The sequence below is a fragment of the Hyperoodon ampullatus genome (genome assembly GCF_949752795.1).
Source record: "Hyperoodon ampullatus genome assembly, chromosome: 5".
NCBI classification, from domain to species: Eukaryota; Metazoa; Chordata; class Mammalia; order Artiodactyla; family Ziphiidae; genus Hyperoodon; species Hyperoodon ampullatus.
This window is the reverse complement of record NC_136918.1, coordinates 90,669,287-90,695,131: the sequence shown is the minus strand read 5'-3', so window position 1 is coordinate 90,695,131 and position 25,845 is coordinate 90,669,287. Positions and strand designations below refer to the sequence as shown.

The 25,845-nt window shown below is 36.9% G+C and overlaps 1 protein-coding gene across 1 annotated transcript in view; it reads right to left on the bottom strand.

Moving 5' to 3' along the window:
- MORC1 (MORC family CW-type zinc finger 1) overlaps positions 1 to 25,845 on the bottom strand; it is a gene marked incomplete at both ends in the record, with an annotated part of 187,542 nt that overhangs the window by 82,868 nt on the left and 78,829 nt on the right. Inside the window, 3 exons of the mRNA XM_079704879.1 lie at positions 5,944 to 6,082; positions 10,874 to 10,979; positions 14,295 to 14,423. Coding sequence (XP_079561005.1) covers positions 5,944 to 6,082; positions 10,874 to 10,979; positions 14,295 to 14,423 — 374 coding nt within the window. The remainder of the gene's footprint in view (positions 1 to 5,943; positions 6,083 to 10,873; positions 10,980 to 14,294; positions 14,424 to 25,845) is intronic.

The following is a 25,845-nucleotide window of genomic DNA, read 5'->3' as shown; positions in this document are numbered from 1 at the left end:
TAGCCTCTTGTTAGACAAGGGTCTTTAGGTGTCATAAATTTTAGATCACGGCAGTTTACGTAAGGAGGCTGAAAATTACTCAATGAATAAATATATTTTCTAAAGCATCTGTCTCCATAGTTATACAGATTTGAAATCTCAGCATCCTACACAATAAGGACACATTAAAAAGATTAAGTTCTAAATGGGAAAATGCATCCACATTCTTCATTATAAAGTTGTGCTCAGATATGCCATTTCGATTTGAAAAACACAGCTACAAGTTCAGCAAGGCTTCTTTGCTCCACATTTACTGCTAAACCAACCAATGTGGGAATTGCCAGACTACACAGTTTCAGTTTGTGTGTCCACATGAGCACCGCAAAAGAACAGAATGCTATTGCTGGAGTTCCTTTCCAACAGGCATGGAATTTTACAAAGGCTATTCATTTGACGCAAAGACTATGAACGTGACAAATGAAATCCAAATATAGTCTATACTCCCACTCCAATGCAACACTTTATTTTGACCAAGTGTGAAAACATTATGGTCTCCAAGAACATATGCAGAAGATTTTAAGTCTAACCTACATAACTTCAACCCATCCAATGAAAACTATTTATTACCTTTCTACCTATTTGTGAAGAATTCTTTGTACCTATTTGTGAAGGAACAAATCAAATTGTTCCTTCAATCCTTCACTCGTTGTTTGGTGAACACCTACTCTGTAAAATGGCCAGGCCTGGGTGTTGTTGGAAACGCAATGAATAAGAATGGCCCCTTCTTTCAAAAATCTTATAGTCGCATACAGGAGACTGATCAGATACACAACTAGCTGTAATACCAGGTAGAAAGTGAAACATGCTCTTGAGAAAGACAGACATCAAGGGCAACGGGGACTGGAAGGAAGGAGATATTTTTACAGGTAGGGAAATGAGAGAAGACTTCATACAGCAATGACATTAGTTTTGGATCTTGAAGGACTAGGGAAGGGGCAGAGGTCACTTCAGAAAAAATGGCGGAACGAAGGCACTCAGCCGCACGGAAGTGGAGAAAGCAGATAAGGAACGTGGGGCAGCTCAGTGGGAGAATGCTGCAGAAGGGAAGAAACTCAGGCCAAAAAAGGAGTAGTGTCAGATTAGAGAGAGCCTGAACTATGGCTCCAGGTGAGAAATAAACATGAATCAGAAAAGATGAACCCAGAAAGACCTAGAGAATATATAAGCAATACAGCACATTTGCACGAACATATTGATTATATAAATATACTACCCATTAACTATACTTATGTACAAATGGGTAAATATAGAGCAGGCTTCATTCAGGGAATCACGTTATCATCTGCCTTATAATGATTTGAAGACATTAAGTGGATTTGAAGTGATACCAAAAATCCCTGAATGAAATGGACCTAAAACTATATTCCGTGTGTTTGATTATGACATAGTTGTCCTGTCGTACAACAGAAGGTAGAAGGGACTGTAAATTGTGAGTTAAAACTGAGAAAGGGGCAAAATTGAGGACTGGAAAGTCCTCAAATGCAGAGGACTTGACTCTGTAACTCTACCTTATGGTTTGAAAATTATTGTCTAGGCTTACTGAAAAACAGAATAACAATTATCTAGATGATAGGCCAATTAGTAGCTAAACAATCACAAGAGATGATGAAAATGAAAATGCTTCACTGCTTGGCCAGCAGGTGGCACTTGTCACTCGATATAGAAGGATGAGGGGAAACGTGGAGTTAGGAATTCACCTATTCAGAAAGGAGAAAAAGAATGGGCTGTTCCAGAAGCACAATTTATAAAGAGCCCTTGGCTTGCTGACACAGCTTATCAATTACATCTTGGATTTGAGCCCTCTTATTAGGTTTACTGAACTTACACATTTCCCTTAACAAACATGATTTGCATTATATCAGTTTGTTACCTTTGTCAATGTTCTCATATCCTTTTTGTCTGTATTTATCATATGATACTGTGAGCAGATTGGTGCTGGAATTAGGCAAAAAGGAAACAAAGTCCAACTTCACCATTTAAAGATGTTTGACTGATTCAAGTTATCGAACTTCTCTGAAATTCACTCCCCTTCTGATGCTATAATTGATATAATTAGCTGTAATGTTGTGGGGATTAAATATGATACCATCTGTGGAAATGACAGCTTTGGGCCTAGCTATTTCATTTTCTCCTAGAGGACAAGATCTAATCATTGAGGTACCTCTTCTACCAGAAAAGTTTTCTGAATCACTGTGAATATTCTGTAACTAGGGCACCCTGTGGGTAGGACACCTAAAATTTAGACTTTCGTCACTCTACATACCAATAGGGTGTATGAGAGGTGGAAAAGAGGCTGTAGCTGCTGATTTCTGATACTAGTACCATAATACTACCCTTCCTACCATTATTCTATCCCTTTTGGTTGTCAATGACACAAAACCCAGAACCAAAGAATCTAAGATCCAGAAAGGTCTTTGATTTACCAAGTCAACATTTCATTTTCCAGATCAGGATGCCTTCTGCCACTAAAGCTGAAATGCAAGACAGTAAGAAATAGGGTGTGCGGATATAGGTCATTTTTATATTTGCTCCCCAGATTTAATCAATGGATAAGTGAGCATTGGCAGTGGGAGGCAGGAAGAGAGAACAGGAGGTGGGCAAACCATAATTTCATGGCATGCAGCTCATTATTTCCTGATATTGAGAGACTGGGCACCATTAATAGACAGTGGAATCATGGTAATATACTAGCCACTACCTGATTTTCCAGTGGTGCCTACCCTACACCTGAATCACATCTGCCCTGAACCTGAATGGCACCAACGTCCTGTTTTTATAGCTTTCCCACCCTTCCTATGTCACAGTCTAACAGCACTTCTTCTAAAAAGCAGTCAGGAAGAAAGTAAATTCTCTGAACGTTGGATGGTTTTGAGTCTTTTTTCTGGCATCAGGCAGCTATCACCTAATTAGTTTTTGAATACTTTCATGATTTATTTTTGTGAAAGGGGAACTGAGGTCACCTTTCAGAGGTCCTCTATTCAGTAATTACCATATTTTATAATGAGTTACACCGTTTTTAAAAGACAAATATGTCACACAAATGCTGATTTTATTTTTAAAAATACATAAGTTTAGCATGTAACTTAAAAGATTGGTTCTATGAAGGAACAAACCCATGCTCATCTCCAAGTCTACATTTATAATGTTCTTCTCACTTATAATGCCCTGTACTTTCCCTTTATTTACCCTAAATAAGCTTCAAGATACAAGTTAAGTGCCACTTCCTCTATGAAACTTTTTTGAATGAAGCTGCCCTCACTATCTCCTTGTAATAAACTTCTAATTCAGTTTCCACCATGATCAGACAAGTAGTAAACTAGTACTGTCTTACAGTAGTGGCTATCTTTTAAATAGCTGTCAGACTTGGTCTTCAAAGGGACTGTATATTATCTGAGGGCATACTTTATCCCGTGATTCAACAACTATCTGTTGAGTACGTACTACATGCCAGGCAGTGTTTTTGGTAATACAGACAATGAACAAAACCAAAACCAGCCTTGCAGTCACAGGTCTTACATTCTGGTGTTAGAGTCACTCTATTCCCCACCAAGCTTAGCATGGGACAGACCCAAGGGCAAATGTGTGTTCAATGACCACATCAAAATCAACTGGTTGCCCGTGGTTAGGTGACCCCTAGCCAAACTTTTCCTTGACTACCACAAAAACAGGGTCAGTGAAGGGCCCTGCATGCTGGAAGTGTGTTAAAGATGCAAGGATTGGGACTTCCCTGGTAGCCCAGTGGTTAAGAATCCACACTTCCACTGCAGGGGGCACGAGTTTGATCCCTGGTCGGGAAACTAAGATTCCACATGCCGAACGATGCAGCCAAAAAATTAAAAAGGAAAGAAGAAAAAAGATGTGAGGATTATTTTCATAAAACGGGGTAGGGGAGGATGGTGAAGAGTCTTAACGTCCTTTCAACTGGTAGGAGTATGTTTCTATTTAAGTCCTGCCAAAACTTCTTTGTTTATATCTAAAGCAGACTGAATCTATAAACCTGGCTCAAATTTTTTATGAAAAAATCAACTAACAAGAAAGAAAGAATAAGTAGAACAGATGGCCCAGATCTGTTACTCCATCAGCCTCTATCAAAATCTCTACCTCAATGATGAATAAAACATCCAATCCCATACAAAGACAAAGTAGTTAAGACTTAGTGATTGGCACTATCACTATCCAAGGGTCAGCTCTGACTTCTGTAAGAAAAGAAATATCCAGAGACTACAATAAAGATAAAATCAATTCAGGATGTTCTGAATGCCTTCACAAAGCTACAAGAAGTGGTAAGCAAAATAAGAAACAAAACAAATTAAGATATTTCACACTGAAAAGATTTGACTTCACCTAATTGTTTATAAAAATAACCACAGGGCTTCCCTGGTGACTCAGTGGTTGAGAGTCCACCTGCCGATGCAGGGGACATGGGTTCGTGCCCCGGTCCGGGAAGATCCCACGTGCCGCGGAGCAGCTGGGCCTGTGAGCCATGGCTGCTGAGCCTGCACATCCGGAGCCTGTGCTCCACAACGGGAGAGGCCACGACAGCCAGAGTCCCGTGTACCGCAAAAAAAAAACCCCACAGGTGGTGATATTTTTACATCTGACCTGTTATCAAAACCACAACCAGGGCTTCCCTGGTGGAGCAGTGGTTGAGAGTCTGCCTGCCGATGCAGGGGACACGGGTTCGTGCCCCGGTCCAGGAGGATCCCACGTGCCACAGAGAGGCTGGGCCTGTGAGCCATGGCCGCTGAGCCTGCGCGTCTGGAGCCTGTTCTCCGCAACGGTAGAGGCCACAACAGTGAGAGGCCCACATACCGAAAATAACAAAACAAAACACAACCAGATGCTCTAAGAATTGTAAAAAGTTGAGCCACTTTTAGGGATTGAAGAATGCTTAGAATATGTTTCTAAATAACTCTCAGTTATCTTCCCAAAAGAAACCCTGAGACTCCAGACTAAAAAGGGAGGGTCAGGTTTTGTTGTCTGTGATCACAGGTGCTGGCTGACCTGCATGGCAGATCCCCAGCAACGTGGGAGTGGTAAGAAGATGAAGCCGGGGTAGAAAAGAAAGTTCATCTTCTAAGAACCCAGGAATACATGTAATAATCAGGTGGTAAGCCTGGATGTCTTAACTCCCACCCAGGAAGGCAGTTTTCTACTCAAATAAGCATTTTATTTCCTGACATCTACACAGGAGTCAACATATTTGGACATACGCTGCAGACCTTCTCAATTCCTATTTGAGGAGCTTGACAGGCTACACAATTAAAAAATGCTGAAGTTGGGTGCTAAATCTATAAACAGAGATGTAATTAATTTATTAGCTAAGAGATTAAAAGAAAAATTCTGCATGCCACTTTTTCATTTGCAATTGTCATGGTTACCTACATTTACTGATAGTAATATTTTATTTATTGAATTTTCTTAATAATTAAATACGACTTTAAGTTGCTGTATTAATAGGCTAATATTTTAAAAGAACAACTCTTTATCTCAAAAACCCAGGGAAGAAGCCCAAAGAAATAAAAAGAGCCTAATCTTTGGAGTCATACAGACCAGTGTCCCAAACTTGACCCTGTGACCTTCAACACGCTGGTTGACTTCTACATCCTAGAGTGGAAATATATTCCCCTGTTCCTCACACACACTGTTGTGGAGATGGACTTTGATATCACATACAAAATGTAGTATTATTTGAAGAAGTTGTTTTCCTTTCTGGACCCCTGGAGTACTTGTGATCACCTCTAGCACAGTCCTTAGATCCAAAATTAAAAGGAGGTGACAAAAAAAGATGAAAAAAAGAGGCTACATATTTTACTCGGGTAAACCACATCAGCCAATTTGCACACACAAAATTAACAGCTCAAGACTCTGGGTAGATTTTGGAAAGAATAACTAACAGCTCACCTGTCGATGAGGTTCTGCCCGTCGATTTTGATATGTCTGGACTGACTTTCGAAGTTGCTTGTCTTTCTCATTTTTTGATCGTGATACTGTTCTTGTAGTGCCCAGGGGGATGGAAGGTAGTCGTTGTGTCTGATGACAACTTTTCACAATCAATAAGTACAAAAGATAACATCAGGAGGAAATATAAAACTATTTACTGTCCGTAAAAGATTATTTACTTCTACCAGGAGTAACTCTCTGGCTTATATCCAAAACTCAAACGCAGCATTGCTCAAATAGAGCATTATATTGAGAATTTAGGTAATACATGACCTTAAATCTCCAATTTGCTTGGAAAAGAACTTACTGGAAAATGTGGAGGGTAGTATATATTTATGAGAATGGGAGAATATTCATTATTTACTAATGCTTCATTTATCCTGCGTTATCATGAAATGAGGCCTTTTGCAAAAATGTTTTTTAGATAATTGAAGCTTACCTTATTACTACCAAGTGGTTTTTTTCTTCCAAAAAAATTTGGGATTGAAATCTATATGTCTCTGTAAAAGATACCAAATAATTCTGCTTCTGAAACATAGAGATCCTTCATTTGATGACTCAGAATCACTGTGAAGACCAGCAACTACTGCAATGGGAGGCGGTACTCAGGGACCACCTTGGGGGTTATGGAGCTGCGTAGTGGAGCCCTTCATCAAGCTTCCCGGTGACCTGATGCAGCACCCTAGCACCCTCCTCTCCCTGCTGCTGTCAGTGTACCTGCTGCTGGTGGGCACTCTGTTTCCCAGCCTTACTGATGTGCTGTCTCCAACCACTAGTAGGTTAATACATGTATTATTGTACATAGTCAAGTAGAATTGTGTTTAAATTGCAATAAAAAGGCTGTGCATGAAGGCATCCATCTTTATGGTTACAAAAAATACTAATGATTTTTGAGACATATGATTGGAGAGGTTTGAGGCCTTTTTTTTTTTTCCTACTTCTGGTTTCATGGCTATGTTTTGGGGAGTTGAGCTAGCCAAATTGTTGAAAAATTGAGATATCATCTTATTCACTTTGGTATGGAGGCTTGGCAGAGACAAGAAGTTCCATTCCCATTGGACAAGGCCTCAATTCAGAGCACGGCTGGGGACATGGTGGGGGGATGGGAGGAGGGAACAAAATGCTGAGGTCGATTCTTAGAGCCTGCTTTACACAAGAATGATTTTTCATCATTGGTAGGGACCAAAAAGAGGGTGAAGTTCATGTTCTAAAATAAATGGGTATTAAGCTAGGAAAGGGAGGAGGAGGTTGAAAATAGAGAAAAGGACTTCTCCCACCTGAAACAGTGTAGGAAAAGCAAAGCATATCATACCCACTATATTTCTCTATTTTTCAAGGCTGCAGCATATACTTTTCTTGCTCCCACTAGCAGAGAAGAGTGAGGACTATCATCAAATTCAACTACTACTGTGAAAAAACACTTAATTCCACCCACATATGGTATTTGTTTTTACTGTTATTTTTCAAAGAAAGGTGGTAGGTAAACAAATCAGGGGACACCTACCTATATATATAAAACCACCTGCAGTGTTCATTTGAAGACATCTGTGGGGTGGTGCCTACACAGGTTTCTATTTCATTTGAGAAAAGAACCTTGTGGCAGCATTAAGTTTTTACTTAGAAAAGAGAAACCTCAGATATTTTATTAAAATGCAATCCATCCAATTGTCCTCAAAGATTTTTAGAAACAAATTAAATTTTAATATGAAATACAAGCCACAGATATTTTTTAACATCCTTTTCAAAATTCAGACTTTTGGGTTTAGTCAAATGATAGACATCATTTTTACCCTGCTGGTGAACCCTATTTTCAATACACAGAAACGCACAGAATGAATGTAATGGAAGCACACTGATATTTATTTCTTGGGTACTGTGACAAAAATGTGTAGCCTCCCTCTGTGCTTAAGGCGGAAAACAAAAAGAGGCTTCGGTGGTCTGAAAAAGAATGGCTCCTTTTTACCCTGCCTGGGTCACCAACTCTAAATACTACCATTTGTAAAATGGTATGTTTTGTCACCAAAAAGTATTTGTCTGGAATTAGGCTTCCTGAGATAAGGATCCCTTCGGAGAGTCCGTGATGTAGTAAGGCAGAAGGAGTACAGGTTTTGCATCAAAGTGCTTGGCTTCAAGTTTCAGGTTTAGGGAGGAATCCTGGACAAGTCACTGGACCTCCCTTAGCCTCACTGTTTTCTCCTCTGAGAAATGGAGAAAGCTCACGTGATTATTGTAAAGAGGAAATGACATAATGTGTAATTGCTATGTAAGAGAGAGCTATTATTATGTTTCCTGCCCCAGTTCTGGTTACACGGACATTGTTCACTCAAATGCTATTCAGTGGCATTAACCCTGAGGACAATTGGCAATTAACTGCTGACAATAAACCGTATTTTCTGTAAATAGAGACGATGCCACTTTTCGCCCCATTACTCTGTCCTTCCACTCATCAAATGTTGCCTAATAAATAACTATATTTCATGTCTCATCACTTTAACACACTTATTTTATGTGATTCTATCCAAATCCAATAGCACATATGTATCAGGGTTTTGCTAATTCATGGCTTAGTCTCGAATTATGCACAGTCCATCCAAACATACTGAATCAGAGGACTGAGTGAGGTCATCAGATCAACTCCTCTTCCCTTGGGAATCTTCATCTGCATCACTGTTAACGATCTCCCATAAAGGAAGTGTCAGCTCTCAAGAAACTGCCCTTATAATCAGGAGTTTTTCTCTACAGCTCCCATTTCTAAATCTCTTGCTATCACTTTAAGCATATTTTTTGTCCTAATCTTTTCAGTGGAAATGAAATACAGATGGTCAAAATTATGTCAGTATATTTAAAGAATCAAGGACTTAAGAAATTATAAATATAAGAAGATTTTTTGCATTTGAGGCTTTTAAGGTCCATCAGTTTTCTGCCAACATGGCAAATTTATCTTGCCTGTCATCACAAGTGGCAGTGTTTTGATGTGTAAAAGAGAATTAATACAGTTCTGAAACTAATTTTATAACGTTCTGTGATGACATCATCACTTTTCAAGGAGAAGAGGGGGAAACCATGCCAATTCAAGGACAATTGTAAGTTTGAGAAAAGGGAAGCTACAGAGGATAGATTCCCAGTTCTGTGGGTCCGAGAAGGCCTAAGACTGGGGTGAGAAGTAATGGGTATATGGTTAGAATGTGGGGAGGAATCTAAATTCTCATGGCTTGTTACGAAGGGGCCCCCAGTGACCAGGGACTTAGACTGTCCTTAAAAGGGGCTCAGTTGGACCTAGAAAACATGCAGAAGGTACTATTATTACACTCCATCCTAGGTGATGGGAAGATGAGTTAAAGAGAGGTTATATCATTTGTCCAAGGCTTAAGAGGCTAATGAAGCCAGGAGTCAAACCCAGGCAGTCTGGACCCAGAGTCTGAACTCTAAACACTATCCTACACTGTATGAAAGTTCTGAGCTCACAGAAAGTGATCAATGTTATTAACTTTTTTTTTTTTTTGACAGTTGCGGGCTTGGACCAATTTTACTTACATTTCCTAGCACAAGGCTTTCCACGCAGAAATTTAAAAATCAAAACCAAAACAACAACAACAAAACTTCTCTTAAACAACACTTGGGTGAAAATCATGACAATGACAATGAAAACACTACCTATTCTTAATATTGAAACTGAGCCACCACTGTGTTCCTATTTGGGAGATATTTAAGTTACAAGTTAGGACTAGAATCAGATTGGGAGTTAGAAGACCTGGGCCAGCGGCTTCATGAACAGGCTTCTCACCCCCCATTTTGGGCTTCAATTTCCATTTCTCTAAAATGGAGAAGTGAGACTATATCACTGTTTTATAATCATGCTCCCTGGAGCTCTAAGCTTTTTAGAGAGAGTAGGGACAGAAATGAGAAGTGGATACCTCTGGCCCCCAGATTCTCAACCTCCAATTCAATCAGGACAGTTCTGTTGTTATCTGTTTTATATACTTGAGGTCAGAGACAAATTTTATTTGGGGGAGAAAAAAAAAAAGGTTCTGCTGCAAACCAAGAAAGGGAGACTGAAAAACCCCTTGGGCCATGTGAAATCTAAGAGCCCCTGTCACCTCTGACATTTTTCGTTAGCCTCTAAATATGATTAACCTGGAGACTCCAGGTGGAAGGGGTTTTAGTAGCAGTTTCTAAATGCTTTCTTCTTTCTAATTTTTATTCAGTCGGTCTTTTTTTTAAATTTAGGGCTGGATAAAAATAAACAAGAGTTATTACCCTAATGTCTGTATTAGCAATATTGATCCACTTATCCAGGTCAAAGTACTTAGAATAAACTCCATGGAAAAGCGATGCTTCACTTAAGGGTGCCTTTGTTAAAGGGGAGTATTAACTCTTTTGCCCACAAGGAAAAGAAGTAAGTCAAAAAGGGCTTGTAGTAACATTGACATTCATCAATATTTAATTGGTTTTTTTTTCCTGTTTTAGTCTGAACTTCTTCCTCCAAAAGCACAAAGCAATGAAATCAATATATGACTCAAACAGGAAAAGCACATAGTCTAACAGTTTAGTGCCTCTAGAGACACCCTCTAGATAAGACTCCTGCAGGATAAGATTGTACATTGCGTGTAAATGAACTGGAAGGCAGAACTCTTAAACACCAGGGTAGGTCTCCCGCCAGTGGAAGCACAGAGCTGCACACCAAATGCTGACAAAAAGTTACACCCAGGACTCTCTTAACTTGATGGAAAAGAGCACTAACGAAATATCTTTCCAGAGGTGGCAAGGGGCTAGAAAGAGTTAGAAGAGATGACAGCTACTAAGCTAAAAATTATCTGTGTATCCAGTTTCACACATATATATTTTAGGAATAAAAATGAATAAAGAATTTTAGAAAACTATCAAAAACTACCTGTATTCCAAGAGGTTAGCATTATTAGCACAAATCCAGAAGTCAAAATTTTCTTTTTCCTGATAATTAGTAGAGGGAGGCAAGACTCTCCATTTAAGGCAAAGATCTAAAATAATAAAAACAAAACCACATACATACAAGAAAGACCACAATCAGAAGTGAATCTAACATAGTAAGATGTCAGGTTGCATATACCCAAAGTATGAGGTATTTCAATCCAAAGACAAGTGAATCCTTGATCATATACCATTATATTTGATGGCACAAATAGTTCAGGATTCTATGAGCTACCCTAGGACACCATCAATAAATTATTATTGTTGCTGCTGTTATTATTATTATCGCCATTATTGCTTAAGTTCTTTCCAGTTGGTTGCTACTAGCTTAAGCCAGAAGAATCTTAATAGGTCCCTCTTTACCTCTTCTCAAACCATATGAAGACTTCCAGTGACCTGACTCTCCCATTTTTTCTGACCTATTATCTATCTGCCAACGATACCACTGTTCATCTCCAACCACATGACTAACATAACAAGGCAAATCAAGCTCTCTCTACCATTTACACATAGTTCCTTGCTCTGCATTTTTGTTTTTTATAGGTCTTATCCTACTCTCCAGTCTACAGTTTTGACTTCTTTATCCCTTTCTCCCTTTCAGTCCCTCCTGGTTTTTAGGACTAAGGCACTCTATTCTCCCCAGGCTATTCCTCACTTTAATCCTAAGCTCCCTCCAGACCCACTGTTAATGGCTCTTGGGTAAATACTTCCCTCCGCTCATATAAGATGGAGGCAGTTTGCACAGTGGTTAAGAATCTGAATAGCCCGGAAAATTAAAGTTATGGCAAACTCACTCATTTTTGTAATTCCCACAACCAATACCTACATCTCACTGCATTTGGCAACACAACAGCAAGCACCAGTTTTTAATAGAGTAGCCCTCACATTAAATAAAACCATCATAGACTATATTGTACAGTTATGTTGCTAATTTTCCTTTGAAATGTAAAATATTTTAAGCTTTTTCTTTTTGGTCAAAAGTGGTAACATCTTAACATACAAATAAAAACCTTTCTGTAGTTGTAAGATTTAGCTTATAAATCATTCAAATTGAAGTGAAAGATTACCAGGTCATTGTTAATGACTTAGTCTATTAAGAATATATGTATTTTTGTAAAGGAAAAGCATTTGTAGATATTTAATCAGTACTATATGTCTGTTTTGAAGAAATAAAATGCTGCTTAGAGATTCTCTTTAAATATTTTTTATTTTTGTGCTCAAATGTATTTTCTGTTGATCTATGGAATGTTCTGTACAAAGCTGTATGGTTGTACTGTTGGGCTAGACATTTTTGTTTTTTAAAATCTGTACTTAGCCAAATGTATCTCACCATATTAAAATATAGTATTTTTGTTATTAAAAATTTGATTGCAAAAAAGAAAAAAAGAATCTGAATAGCTCCACAATGACTACCTCTATTATCTCAGAAAAATTACTGCGCTATGTTTCAGTATCATTATCTGTAAAAAGAGATTAATATTACTACTTACCTAAAAGGGTTCCTGAGGATTATATGATATAATAACAATGATAAAAGCCAACACTGCTAGGTATTATCTGTGATGGTTACTTTTATGTGTCAATTTGATGGGGCCAAGGGGTGTCTGGATATTTGGTCAAACATTATTCTGAGTGTATCTGTGAGGGTGTTTTGGATGAGATTAACATTTGAGCTGGTAGAATGAGTAAAGCACACTGTCTTCCCTAATATGGGTGGGCCTCAACAAATCAGTTGAAGGCCTGACTAGAGGAAAAAAAAATAAAAGCTGACACTCTTGCAAGTAAGAAGAAACCTCTGACTGTCTTGAACTGAGACATCAGTTTTTTCCTGCCTTCAGACTAGAACTAAAACATCGGCTCTTCCTGTGTATTGAGCCTGTCAACATTTAGACTGGAACTACATCATCAGGTCTCCTGGTTCTCAGGCCTTAAGACTCAAACTGGAATTAAACCAATGGCTCTTCTAGGTCTTCAGCTTGCTGACTACAGATCTTGGGAGTTGTCAGCCTCCTTAATCATGTGAGCCAATTTCCTATAATTAATATCTAACTAACTATCCATCCATCCGTCCATAAATCTATCTATCCTATTGGTTCTCTTTCTCTGGAGAACCCTAGTACACTATCCCAAGCACCTAGTAAACTTTACATGTGTGAATTAATTGTATTTTCACAAAACTTCATGATGTAACTACAAATACTAACCTCATTTTATAAATAAGAAAACTGAGGCTTAGAGAAGTTAAGGAATTTGCCCAATTTCACACAGCTCTCAGGTACTGGAGATTGGATTCTGGCAGTACCTTGCACATGTCAAAAACACTGTTATTTTTAGCCAGTAATATTATCATCCAATAGGCTGTTGCATATAGTCATCAATTTCCTCAGTTATACCTTCTAAGCATCTGTCCGTCATTTGTGTTCCTCTTAAATCTCACTGCCATGCCTTTATTCAGACATTTACAATTTCTCACCTGGATCCTGGATTATGCCAGTAGTCTCATCAGAGGTCTGACCCAACCTCTGCTCTAGCCCTCCTCCAAATCATCCTGCACTAAGCTGCCAGAGCAACCTTACTACAAGTGACATCTAACCAGTCAGGTCCTCTTTGGACCACCCCAGGCTCAAGGTTGGGGAGGTGTTCCCTTGGCCCTGTGTAAATAGCTACAGGGTGATATTTTGTTTGCTTGACTGCCTTCCCCACTGAATGGCCGATTCCCTGCAGACAGTAGAGACACATAATAAGTGTTCAATGCTTCAATGATATCACTCTCCTTCTGAAAAACTTCTGGTGCCTCTCCTTGCTTATTAAAGTAAAAACTCCTTAACCTGGCATTCAAGGCCATTTAGCATGTTTACTCAACCTAACAGTTTTCTCTTCTATTATTTATTCATCATTCATTCAGTCAGTAGTCAATTACTAAGTACCTACTCTTATTTAACATAGTGTTAAGTATTAAAAATAAAAAAATGACTGTTTCTATTATCCACCACAAAAATATTAGCTGAAGTATACACCTGATATTAACACAGATTTCCAGCTACATCTCTGCCCTTCAAAAGTCTTCTTTAAAGACCATGGCAAAGCTACCTCTGTCATGAAGCCTTGCTTTAATCTCCTCCTCTTCCCTTTCTTTGAACCCTCAAACAAATTTAGGCCTCTTTTACATCGTTTACACTATTTTCACCTCTATTACAATTATTTTCATACTCATCTTAACCTTTCTCCTAGACCCTAATCTCCTTGGAAGCAAAAACCCTGTCTTACCCACCTTTGTCTTCCTCATGCCCTATTTTTTAACACAACAACTTGCATATTAGGCTCTCACTAAAAGTTTGCTAATTGGAATGAAATTTAACACTCACCACACTGAATAATGAATGGGATGGCCATGGCCTGTCTTCTTTGATATTGAATAGAATCTGAAGATTTCTCCATGTCCTTATTATTCAGGTATCCAAGTTCATTCCAAAACAATGTTAGATTTCTATTACCTAAAAAAAGAAAGAAAAAAGCAGGCAAAGAATAATGAAAGAAAATAAAATCAGTAAGATAAAGATAAGCAAAAGGAAATTTGGATATAAACACATGTGTATACAGTACAATCTCGAACATGTAAAAACTAATATATATACAGAAATAAGTGATTAAAATATTTGACACTGGTTTCCTCTGTGTATGGATGAAATTTGTTTTCTGCTTTACACTTTCTTGCATTTTTCCAAACTATATGTAATAAACATGCAACATCTTTATAATAAAACTGAACACAATTGCAGTTATAAAAATAATACACACTTTTATTGTTGCAATAAAATACATTGACACTTAAAACTTTTTTCTTAAATACTCCTAGGAGGGACTGCACTGATTAAACTTAAAAGCCACCCTTAAGACTATTGATACAAATATTTATCATCTTGTCTCACAGTCAAGAGTTTCTATTTTATCTCTGGTTCCCTTCTCTTCCAGTCTCTATTGTTTATGCCCTACCTTTGCCCTAGATTCTAAACTTCCTCCTTGCTTAGAACAGTACTTGTCATGGAGGCCCATTCAGGAGTCCTCCTTAAGAGGCTGTGTTCTTATCTGTTGATCCAGCAATTGCACTGCTAGGAATCTTCCCTACAAACATACAACACAATGGTCGTATATAACATAGCACTGTTTGAATAGAAAACAAAAAAACAAACAAACAAAAAAACCTGGAAACAAGGTAAAAGTCCAGAATAGGGAACTGACAAATCCCATTTTCAAACAAGGGAACATTAGATAAACTTTAAAACACAGAGTTAGAGCTAAATATATTATTGCATCAAGATCTCCAAACAGAGTTTTAATAATAATTTTTTAAAAAGATGTAAAATAGCAAACCTAGTATAATCAACTTTTGTAATGTAAAAAAAGAGCATATACGTATAAAATTTTGAAGGACACACTTTTCTTTTCCTAAAAGGACACAAAAGAAAGTTTTAATAGTGGATACCATTGGAGAAAGGACAGAGGTAGAGAGGAAGGCAGGGGAAGGTACTTTCACTTTTCTTTTTTTACTTTCTGAACACTTTGAGTATTTTTACATGTGCATGTATTACTTTAAAAGTACTTTTTTGAAAAAAGCATCCATATTTACCATTCTGTACAATATGGTAACCAACTGGCCACATGTGGCTACTGAGCATTGAAATGTGGCAGATAGAGAACATTTCATCAATGTACAAAGTTCAAAAAGTAATATTCTAAAATATATACCTTGGAAATAAAAAATACATGAAATAGGGCCAGCCTTCCATCAACCTTAACAATTGACTGTGTAATCCAGGCAAAATACCAATAAACATCTTTACACTTTCCTATACCTTTTAAAATTTAGGTTCAGAATGCTATATGCCTTTAAGACCAGCAGGGAAGGAACTCAGTCTTCCAAAGGGGCTTTGCAATTGAGCTGGGCTGACAGCTACCCTCACAAATTCCCTGGTCTCCTACCTTGTTTCTTCACAAAGCCCCTACCAGCTCTTGCCTCAGATTTCCCTTTGGATCCTGCTTCTTGGGCTTTTCTCAACTCAGACTTTTGGTTTTCTGCTCTTCGCTCAGCATTTGGTATTGGCCCAGCCCAGACTCCACTTTTTCGCTGCACACCAGATCCTGAAACACTCTTTAGTGTCTGGACAGGGCTCGTGAGACCTTGTTCTCTGATTTCCACATGAACTACACAGTTCTTATTATGTCAAGGCAGGAAGTGCTGTAGATTAAAGTCAGGTGACTTTGAGTGCTGTCTACCACAGATTTATTGTGTAATTGTGGGAAAGCCAGTAAATTTTCTTATCCATAAAGTGTTTACAATAACTTGCCTTACATGGTTATCACTAAGAATAAATATGAAGGTGCATTAAAAACAGTAGTGCTGTGCAGAAATTTAAGTTACTGCTGTTCTGTATTTGTTCTCTCTCTAAACGTTACTTCCCCAAAAAGACCTCACCTTTGCAAACAAGGAACTGTGCTTTATCACTATGCATGTCCTCAACTCAGAGCTCAGCAACCTGCACCTAATAAGCCCTCAAAAAATCTTGCTGCCATTCTTGATACAATAGCTTATTAATGTTTTGTTTGGGATAAAATGGAAGTGAAATAGCATCTCTCCCTGAAAACATTAACTAATCACAGTTAACACAACCCAGCAAACTTATAAAACGAACATCAACTGTGAATCCCAAAATAAATATTTTAAAAGCGATAAAACTACTAGCATGTTAGAAACACAGGCACATGCCTCTCAAGGGTGGGGTGATACCTGCTCTGTGGTCACACCACTCTTACAATGCTTACACGTTACATTTCAGTTCACTTTATGTCTATTTTCCCTCTAGAAAGTGAAATCCTTGAAGACAATGGCTATGTTTAGGAGCTTGCTTTCAGTAGCTGACACTCAGAGCTTAATGTTTACTTATAAGACAAAATAATACTAAAGAATTACTGGCTATCAAAGACATAAATGAGAACACTCAGTAGCCCAACATCTAATGACCAGGACTGACAGAAGGTATTATACTATTCAAAGTAGATATCAGGACAAAGGAAATAACCAGAGATATTCAATCTGGGAATCAGAAATTGCTTTTCCTAACTGCCAATGGAACTTTTTTTTTTCCTTCAGATAGCAGCTACTCCAATATGCATAATTTATAATATGTTGTTAAAACAAATTTCCATGGAGTGGACCCTGAAGACTAGGTAGATGCTTCAGCAAGTGGATAAGTAAGTTGGCCAGAGAAACGGCAGTAGGAGGAAACATACCACACCAGTTTCTGTTTTCTTTCATGTGTTACTCAGTCTGTAGAGATTTATACAACTATCCTGAGAAAAAAATTCCTCCCATACAAGGGAACCCCAAAAGTTTATCAGTGGATTTTTCAGCAGAAACCTTATAGCTCAGGTGAGAGTGGAATAATATAATCAACGTGCTGAAAGAAAAAAATAACCTGCCAACCATGAATACATTACTTGTATTGAAGCTATCCTTCAGAAATGAGGGAGAAATAAAGAATTTCCCAAACACACAAAAGCTGAGGGAGTTCGTTACTAGACCTGCCTTACAAGAAATGCTACAGGGAGTTCTTCAAGCTGAAATGAAAGGAAGCTAATTAGTAACTTAAAAATGTGAAAATATAAAACCCACTGGTAAGGGTAAGTATATAGTCAAATTCAGAATACTCTGATTCTGTAATGATGGTATATAAATCACTTAACTCTAGTATAAAGGTTAAAAGACAAAGTATTAAAACCATAGCTACAATATTTATTAATGAATACACAATATTAAAATATGTAAATTGTGAAATAAAGAACATAAAATGCTTGTGGGGGGAGGGAGTAAAACAGTTGAGTTTTTATACGTGATAGAAGTTAAGTTGTTGTAAACTTAAAATAGACTGTTATAACTATAACATGTTTTATGTATGCCTCATAACCACAAAGCAAAAACCTATAGCAGATGTACAAAAGATAAAGAGAAAGGATTCAAAGTATAATACTATAGAAAATGATCATATCACAAAGGAAGAGACCAAGAGAGGAAGAAAGAAACAAAGGAACTACAGAACAGCCAGAAAACAATTAATAAGATGGCAGTAGTAAATCCTTATCTATCAATAATTACTTCAAATATAAGTGGATTAAATTCTCCAATGAAAAGATGTAAAGTGACTGAATAGATAAAAACCAAGACCCAACTATATGATGTCTATAAAAGACTCACATCAGTTTTAAGGCCACACATAGGCTCAAATTGAAGTGATGGAAAAAAAGATACCGTGCAAACGGAAACCAAAAGAGAGCATGGGTAGCTATACTTATTATTAGACAAGACATACTTTAAGTCAAAAACTGTAGGAAGAGAAAAAGAAGGTTATTATTTAACGATAAAGAAGCTGATTCATCAAGAGGCTATTAACAATTGTAAATACATACACCCAATATCAGAGCACCTAAATATATTAAGCAAATATTAACAGATCTAAAGGGAGAAATAGACTGCAACGTAATAATAGTAGGAGTCTGCATTATCCTTCTTTTAACAATGGATAGGTCATCCAGAGATAAAATTATAAGAAAAAATGGACTTGAACTATACATTAGATAAAATGGACCTAACAGACATACACACAATATATCATCCAATAGCAACAAAATAAACATTCTTCTCAAATGTATATGGAATATTCTCCAGGATAGATCATATGTTAGGTCACAAAATAAATCTTAACAAATTTACAAAGATTGAATCATATCAAGTATCTTTTCTGACCATAATGAAACTAGAAATCAACAAGAGGAAGAAAGCTGGAAAATTCACAAATAGGTGGAAATTAAATAATGGACTACTGAACAACAAAAGAGTCAAAGAGAAAATCAAAAGGGCAAAGGAAACAATCCATTTACCATCACATCAAAAAGAATAAAATACCTAAGAATAAGTCTACCTAAGGAGGCAAAAGACGTATACTCTGAAAACTATAAGACACTGATGAAAGAAACTGAAGATGACACAAACAAATGGAAAGATATACCATGTTCTTGGACTGGAAAAATCAATATTGTTAAAATGACCATACTACCCAAGGCAATCTACAGATTCAATACAGTCCCTATCATAATTTAAAAGTTTGTATAGAAATACAAAAGACGGGCTTCCCTGGTGGCGCAGTGGTTGAGAGTCTGCCTGCCGATGCAGGGGACGCGGGTTCGTGCCCCGGTCCGGGAAGATCCCACATGCCGCAGAGCGGCTGGGCCCGTGAGCCATGGCCGCTGAGCCTGCGCGTCTGGAGCCTGTGCTCCACAATGGGAGAGGCCACAACAGTGAGAGGCCCGCGTACCGCAAAAAAAAAAAAAGAAATACAAAAGACCCTGAAGAACCAAAGCAATCTTGAGAAAGTAGAACAGAGCTGGAGAAATCAGGTTGCCTGATTTCAGATTATACTACAAAGCTACAGTCATCAAAACAGTATGGCAGTGGCACAAAAACAGAAATATAGATCAATGGAACAGAACAGAAAGCCCAGAAATAAACCCATGCATAGCGATAAACACCTACATTAAGGAACAAGAAAGATCTCAAATAGCCTAATTTTATACCTCAAGGAGGTAGAAAAAGAACTAAGCCCAAGTTAGCAGAAGGAAAAAAAGAGCAAAGATCAGAACAGAAATAAATGAAATAGAGAACAGAAAATAGAAAAGATCAATGAAACTAAGAGCTGCTTTTTGAAAAGATAAACAAAATTGTAAAACTGCTAATAAGACTAGCTAAGAAAAACAGTGAAGACTCAAATAAAGTCAGAAATGAAAGAGGGGACATTACAGCTGATACCACAGAACTATCAATACAAAGGATCTTAAGAGACTGCTATGAACAATTATATGCCAACAAATGATATAACCAAGAAGAAATGGGTAAATTCCTAGAAACATACAAACTACCAAGATTGAATCATGAAGAAATAGAAAATATGAACAGACCAAGAGTGAGTAAAAAGATCGACTCAGTAATTAAAAATCTCCCAGCATTTTTTGATTGGGTTTTTTTTTTGATATTGAACTGCATGAGCTGCTTGTATATTTGGAGATTAATCCCTTGTCAGTTGCTTCATTTGCAAATATTTTCTCCCATTCTGATGGTTGTCTTTTTGTTTTCTTTACAGTTTCCTTTTCTGTGCAAAAGCTTTTAAGTTTAATTAGATCTCATTTGTTTATTTTTGTTTTTATTTCCATTACTCTAGTTGGTGAATGAAAAAAGATCTTGCTGCTATTTCAAAGAGTGTTCTGCCAAAGTTTTCCTCTAAGAGTTTTATAGTGCCCGGCCTTACATTTAGGTCTTTAATCCATTTTGAGTTTATTTTTGTGTATGGTGTTAAGGAGTGTTCTAATTTCATTCTTTTACATGTAGCTGTCCAGTTTTCCCAGCACCACTTACTGAAGAGACTGTCTTTTTCCCCATTATATATTCTTGCCACCTTTGTCATAGATTAGGTGACCATAGGTGCATGGGTTTATCTCTGGGCTTTCTATGCTGTTCCATTGATCTATATTTCTGTTTTTGTGCCAGTACGATACTGTTTTGATGACTGTAGCTTTGTAGCATAGTCCGAAGTCAGGGAGTCTGATTCCTCAGCTCCATTTTTCTTTCTCAAGATTGCTTTGGTTATTTGGGGTCTTTTGTGTTTCCATACAAAAAATGGGCATAAGATCTAAATAGACATTTCTCCAAAGAAGACATACAGATGGCCAAATAGTACATGAAAAGATGCTCAACATCACTAATTATTAGAGAAATGCAAATCAAAACTACAATGAGTTATCACCTCACACCGGTCAGAATGGCCATCACCAAAAAAATCTACAAACAGTAAATGCTGGAGAGGGGGTGGAGAAAAGGGAACCCTCCTATATTGTTGATGGGAATGTAAATTGGTGTAGCCACTATGGAGAACAGTATGGAGGTTCCTTAAAAAACTAAAAATAGAACCACCATATGACCTAGCAATTCCACTCCTGGGCATATACCCAGAGAAACCCATAATTTGAAAAGATACATGCACCCCAATGTTCATTGCAGCACTATTTACAATAGCCAGGACATCTAAGCAATCTAAATGTCCATCAACAGAGGAATGGATAAAGAAGATGTGGTACATATATAAAATGGAATATTACTCAGACATAAAAAAGAACAAAATAATGCCATTTACAGTAACATGGATGGACCTAGAGATTGTCATATTGAGTGAAGTAAGTCGGACACAGAAAGACAAACATCATATGATATCACTTATATGTGGAATCTAATAAAAAGGGTACAAATGAACTTATTTACAAAATGAAAGTAGAGTCACAGATGTAGAAAACCAACTTATATTTACCAGGGGATAAGGGGCAGGAGGGATAAATTGGGAGACTGGGATTGACATATACACACTACCATATATAAAATAGGTAACTAATAAGAACCTGCTGTATAGCACAGGGAACTCTACTCAATACTCTGTAATGGCCTATATGGGAAAAGAATCAAAAAAAAAAAAAGAGTGGATATAACTGATTCACTTTGCTGTACACTTGAAACTAACACAACATTGTAAATCAACTCTATGTCAATAAATTTTTTTTTTTTAAATCTCGCAACAAATAAGAAGCCCAGGACCAGATGGCTTCAGTGGTGAATTTTATCAAACATTAAAGAAATGGATACGTATCCTTCTCTATCTCTTCCAAGAAACTGAAGAGGAGGACACCCTTCCAAACTCATTTTATGAGGTCTGTATTACCCTGATTCCAAAACCAGATAAGGACATTATAAGGAAAGAAAAGTATAGGCTAATATCACCGGTGAACATAGATGCAAAAATCCTCAACAAAACAAAGCAAACCAAATTCGACAGAACAATAAAAGGATCATGCGGTATTTATCCCTGGATGCAAAAACAGTTCAACATACATAAATCAATAAATATGACACGCTACATTAATGGAATGAAGACTAAAAATCATATGATCATCTCAATAGGTACAGAAAGAGCATTTGACAAAATTCAACACCACTTTATGATAAAAACTCTCAACAAATGAATTACAGAAACTATGTACCTCAACATAATAAAGGCCATAGACAACAAGCCCACAGCCAACATCATACTCAACAGTGAAAAGTTAAAGTTTTTCTTCAAGATCAGGAATAAGACAAGGATGTCCAATTTTGCCACTTCTATTCAACATAGTACTGGAAGTCCCAACCAGAGCAATTAGTCATGAAAAAAGAAATAAAAGGCATCCAAATCAGAAAGGAAGAAGTTAAAATTTTCTCTGGTTGTAGATGACATGATAGTATATATGCAAAACCTAGAGACTCCACCAAAAAACTAAACAAGGAATTCAGTAAAGTTGCAAGATACAAAATCAATGTACAAAAATCAGTTGCGTCTCTGTCACTAACAATGAACTATCTGACAGAGAAATTAAGAAAGCAATTTCATTTACAATAGTATCAAAAACAATAAAATATGTAGGATTAAATTTAACCACGGAGATGAAAGACCTATACACTGAAATCTACTGTCTGATGAAAAACACTGAAGACATAAATAAATGGAAAGATATCCTGTGTTCTTTGATTGAGAGAATATTTGATTGAAAGAATATGTCTATACTACTCAAAGCAATCTATAGATTCAATGCAATCCCTATGAAAATTACTATGACATTTTTCATAGAAGTACAAAAAACAATACTGAAACTTGTGTGGAGCCACAAAAGACCTTGAATAGTCAAAGCTATCTTGAGAAAGAAGAACAAAGTTGGAGGCACCACACTTTCTAATTTCAAATTATAACAAAGCTATAGTAATCAAAACAGTATGGGACTGGCATAAAAACAGACACATTGACCAGTGGAATAGAACAGAAAGGCTAGAAATAAACCTACACATATATAGCCAACTAATCTTTGACAAGGGTGCCAAGAACACACATAAAGAACATTCTTTTCAATAAATGGTGGGAAAACTGGATATACTCACAAAAGAATGAAACTATTTTATGCCACTCATAAATATTAACCCAAAATGAATTAAAGGCTTAATTGTAAGACGGGAAACCATAAAGTTCCTAGAAGAAAACATACAAAAAGCTCCTTGACATTGGTCTGGGTGATGATTTTTTTTTTTGACATGACACAAGCAAAAAAAAAAAAAAAAAAGGTGGGACTATATCAAACTGCAAAGTCTCTATATAGCAAATGAAACAATCAAAAAAATGAAAAGGTAACATACAGAAGGGGAGAAAATATCTGCAAGTAATTTATATGATAAGGGGTTAATATCTAAAATGTACAAAGAACTCACACAACTGAATAACAACAATAAAACTCCTACTGAAAAATGGGCAAAAGACCTGAATAGACAGTTTTCCAAAAAAGACATACAAATGGCCAACAGGTACATGAAAAGGTGCTCAACATCACGAATAATCAGGGAAGTGCAAATCAAAACCACAATAAGATATCACTTCATACCTGTTAGGATGGCTATTATCAAAAAGAGAAGATAAAACAAATGCTGGGAATGTGGAGAAAAGGGAAGCCTTGTGCACTGTTGGTGGGAATGTAAATTGGTATGAGAATTATGGAAAACAGTATGGAGTTTCCTCAAAAATTAAAAATATAACTATTATATGATCCAGAAACCCACTTCTGGGTATATATCTGAAGAAAATGGAATCGGTATCTTGAGAAGATATTTGCACTCCCATGTTCACTGCAACATTAGTCACTACAGGCAAGATATGGAAATATGGAAACCACCTAAGTGTCCAACGATGGATGAATGGCTGAAGGAAATGGTGTGTGTGTGTGTGCACATGCAAGAGAGAGAGAGAATAAAATATTATTTAGCCATAAAAAATTTGAAGATCCTGCCATTTGCTATAAGAATGAATGTGGAGGTCATTACTGCTAAGTGAAATAAGCCAGACAGAAAAATACATGATATGACTTATATGTGGAATCTAAAAATAATAATAATAAAGTTGAACTCATAAAAACAGAAGGTAGAATGGTGGTTGCTGGCAACTGTGGGCCAGAGGTAATGGGGAGACGTTGGTCAAAGGGTACAAGCTTTCAGTTATAAACTCAGTAAGTTCTGAGGATCTAATGTACAACATGGTGACTATAGTTAATAATACCGTATTGCATACTTGAAATTTGCTAAGAGAGTAGATCTTAAGCATTCTTATCCCCCACACATGCAACAAGGTAACTGTGTGACGTGACAGATGTTTTAATTAACTTGACTGTGGTAAATATTTCACAAATATTTCATGAATCATGTTGTTCACTTTATAAACATACACGATTTTTTTTGTCAATTATAGCCCAATAAACCTGGAAAAAAATTCTTGTCTATTCTAGTCTGGCAAGAAATAGTAAAATTAATAATAAAATTTATTAAACCAGCTTGGCCTTAACATATGAAGTGGTATACAATTATGGATATTTTTAATATATGGTTTTAATAAACCATTTTTTGTTAATGTGTATTAATGAAGGTTTTTAAATTGCCCTTTCATCAAGAGGTCTATTAAGAGAAAAAAACTGAAATTTCAAAATATGAAAAAGTACTTGACTTTTAAAAATACATCTTAAATATTTCCAGCCAATGGAGAATGTTATGTAGGTAACCCAAAATTTATTAATTTCACAATTATATTATTTTAACAATCTCAAGGTATTCTGATTTTAAAATTCAGTTTACATTTATAAACAGGAAATATTTATAATATTCAAAATTATAGAATACATACCTTGAGACTCTTATTTGAATAATCAACAAGCTTGTTAAATTAATGGAATAATCAGGGATTAATGCACACAAAATTAAAGTCCTGATTTCTAGAATAAGTATCTGAGAAAATCTGTGAAAATTTAATTTATTGCTATGTATGGAGTACTGTATTCAGAAGATTCCTAACATTTAAATTAATTTGATTAATTTTTCAGGAGCCTTTTAAAACCAGGAAAAAATAGTGGGAACTAGTGCAATAACTTACTAAAAAAATTGTCAAAAACCAGTAACTAAAAGAGCAGTTCACATAGATTTTTCCTCTTAAAAAGAGGAGAAATGTTAACAGCCTCCTAGATGTCAGTTTCGTATCTATTCATAGAATGTATAATGACATTCAGGGAATCAGTTAGCCAAGTGGAGAAGTAATAAAATTCAGTAATAAACTACCAAAGCAAAGCTTTGATGTTTTCAATCAAAATAAGGAAACCTAAAACAGCTTATGAAATCAAAGCACCAGGAAAATCTTAAGATGGAGAAGGTATTTAAATGAGGTCCCTGCCTTCAGGTAGTTCTGCACCTAAATAGATGATTATATTCTATTTTTAAAGATCTCAAATAGAAATTACACATCCATTCTCAGAGGACTGTTGATCACACATCCTCGTCTGTTGAATATTGTCCTATTTGTCATTACCTGTGTCATTCTTAGCTAAGCTAGACATGAGACCCTTGTTAAGCTGATCCACGGTGTGATCATTTATCATTTATAGTCTTTTTTTTTTTTTTTTTTTTTTTTTTTGCGGTACGCGGGCCTCTCACTGTTGTGGTCTCTCCCGTTGCGGAGCACAGGCTCCGGATGCGCAGGCTCAGCGGCCATGGCTCACGGGCCCAGCCGCTCCGCGGCATATGGGATCCTCCCAAACCGGGGCACGAACCCGTATCCCCTGCATCGGCAGGCGGACTCTCAACCACTGCGCCACCAGGGAGGCCCTCATTTATAGTCTTGATGGCATCTCTGGGTTAGGGATAGCAAACTGGTTTCAACTGATACGCCAACTCCCATCAGTTGGTAGTGAAGCCTGTACACTCTTGAGGCC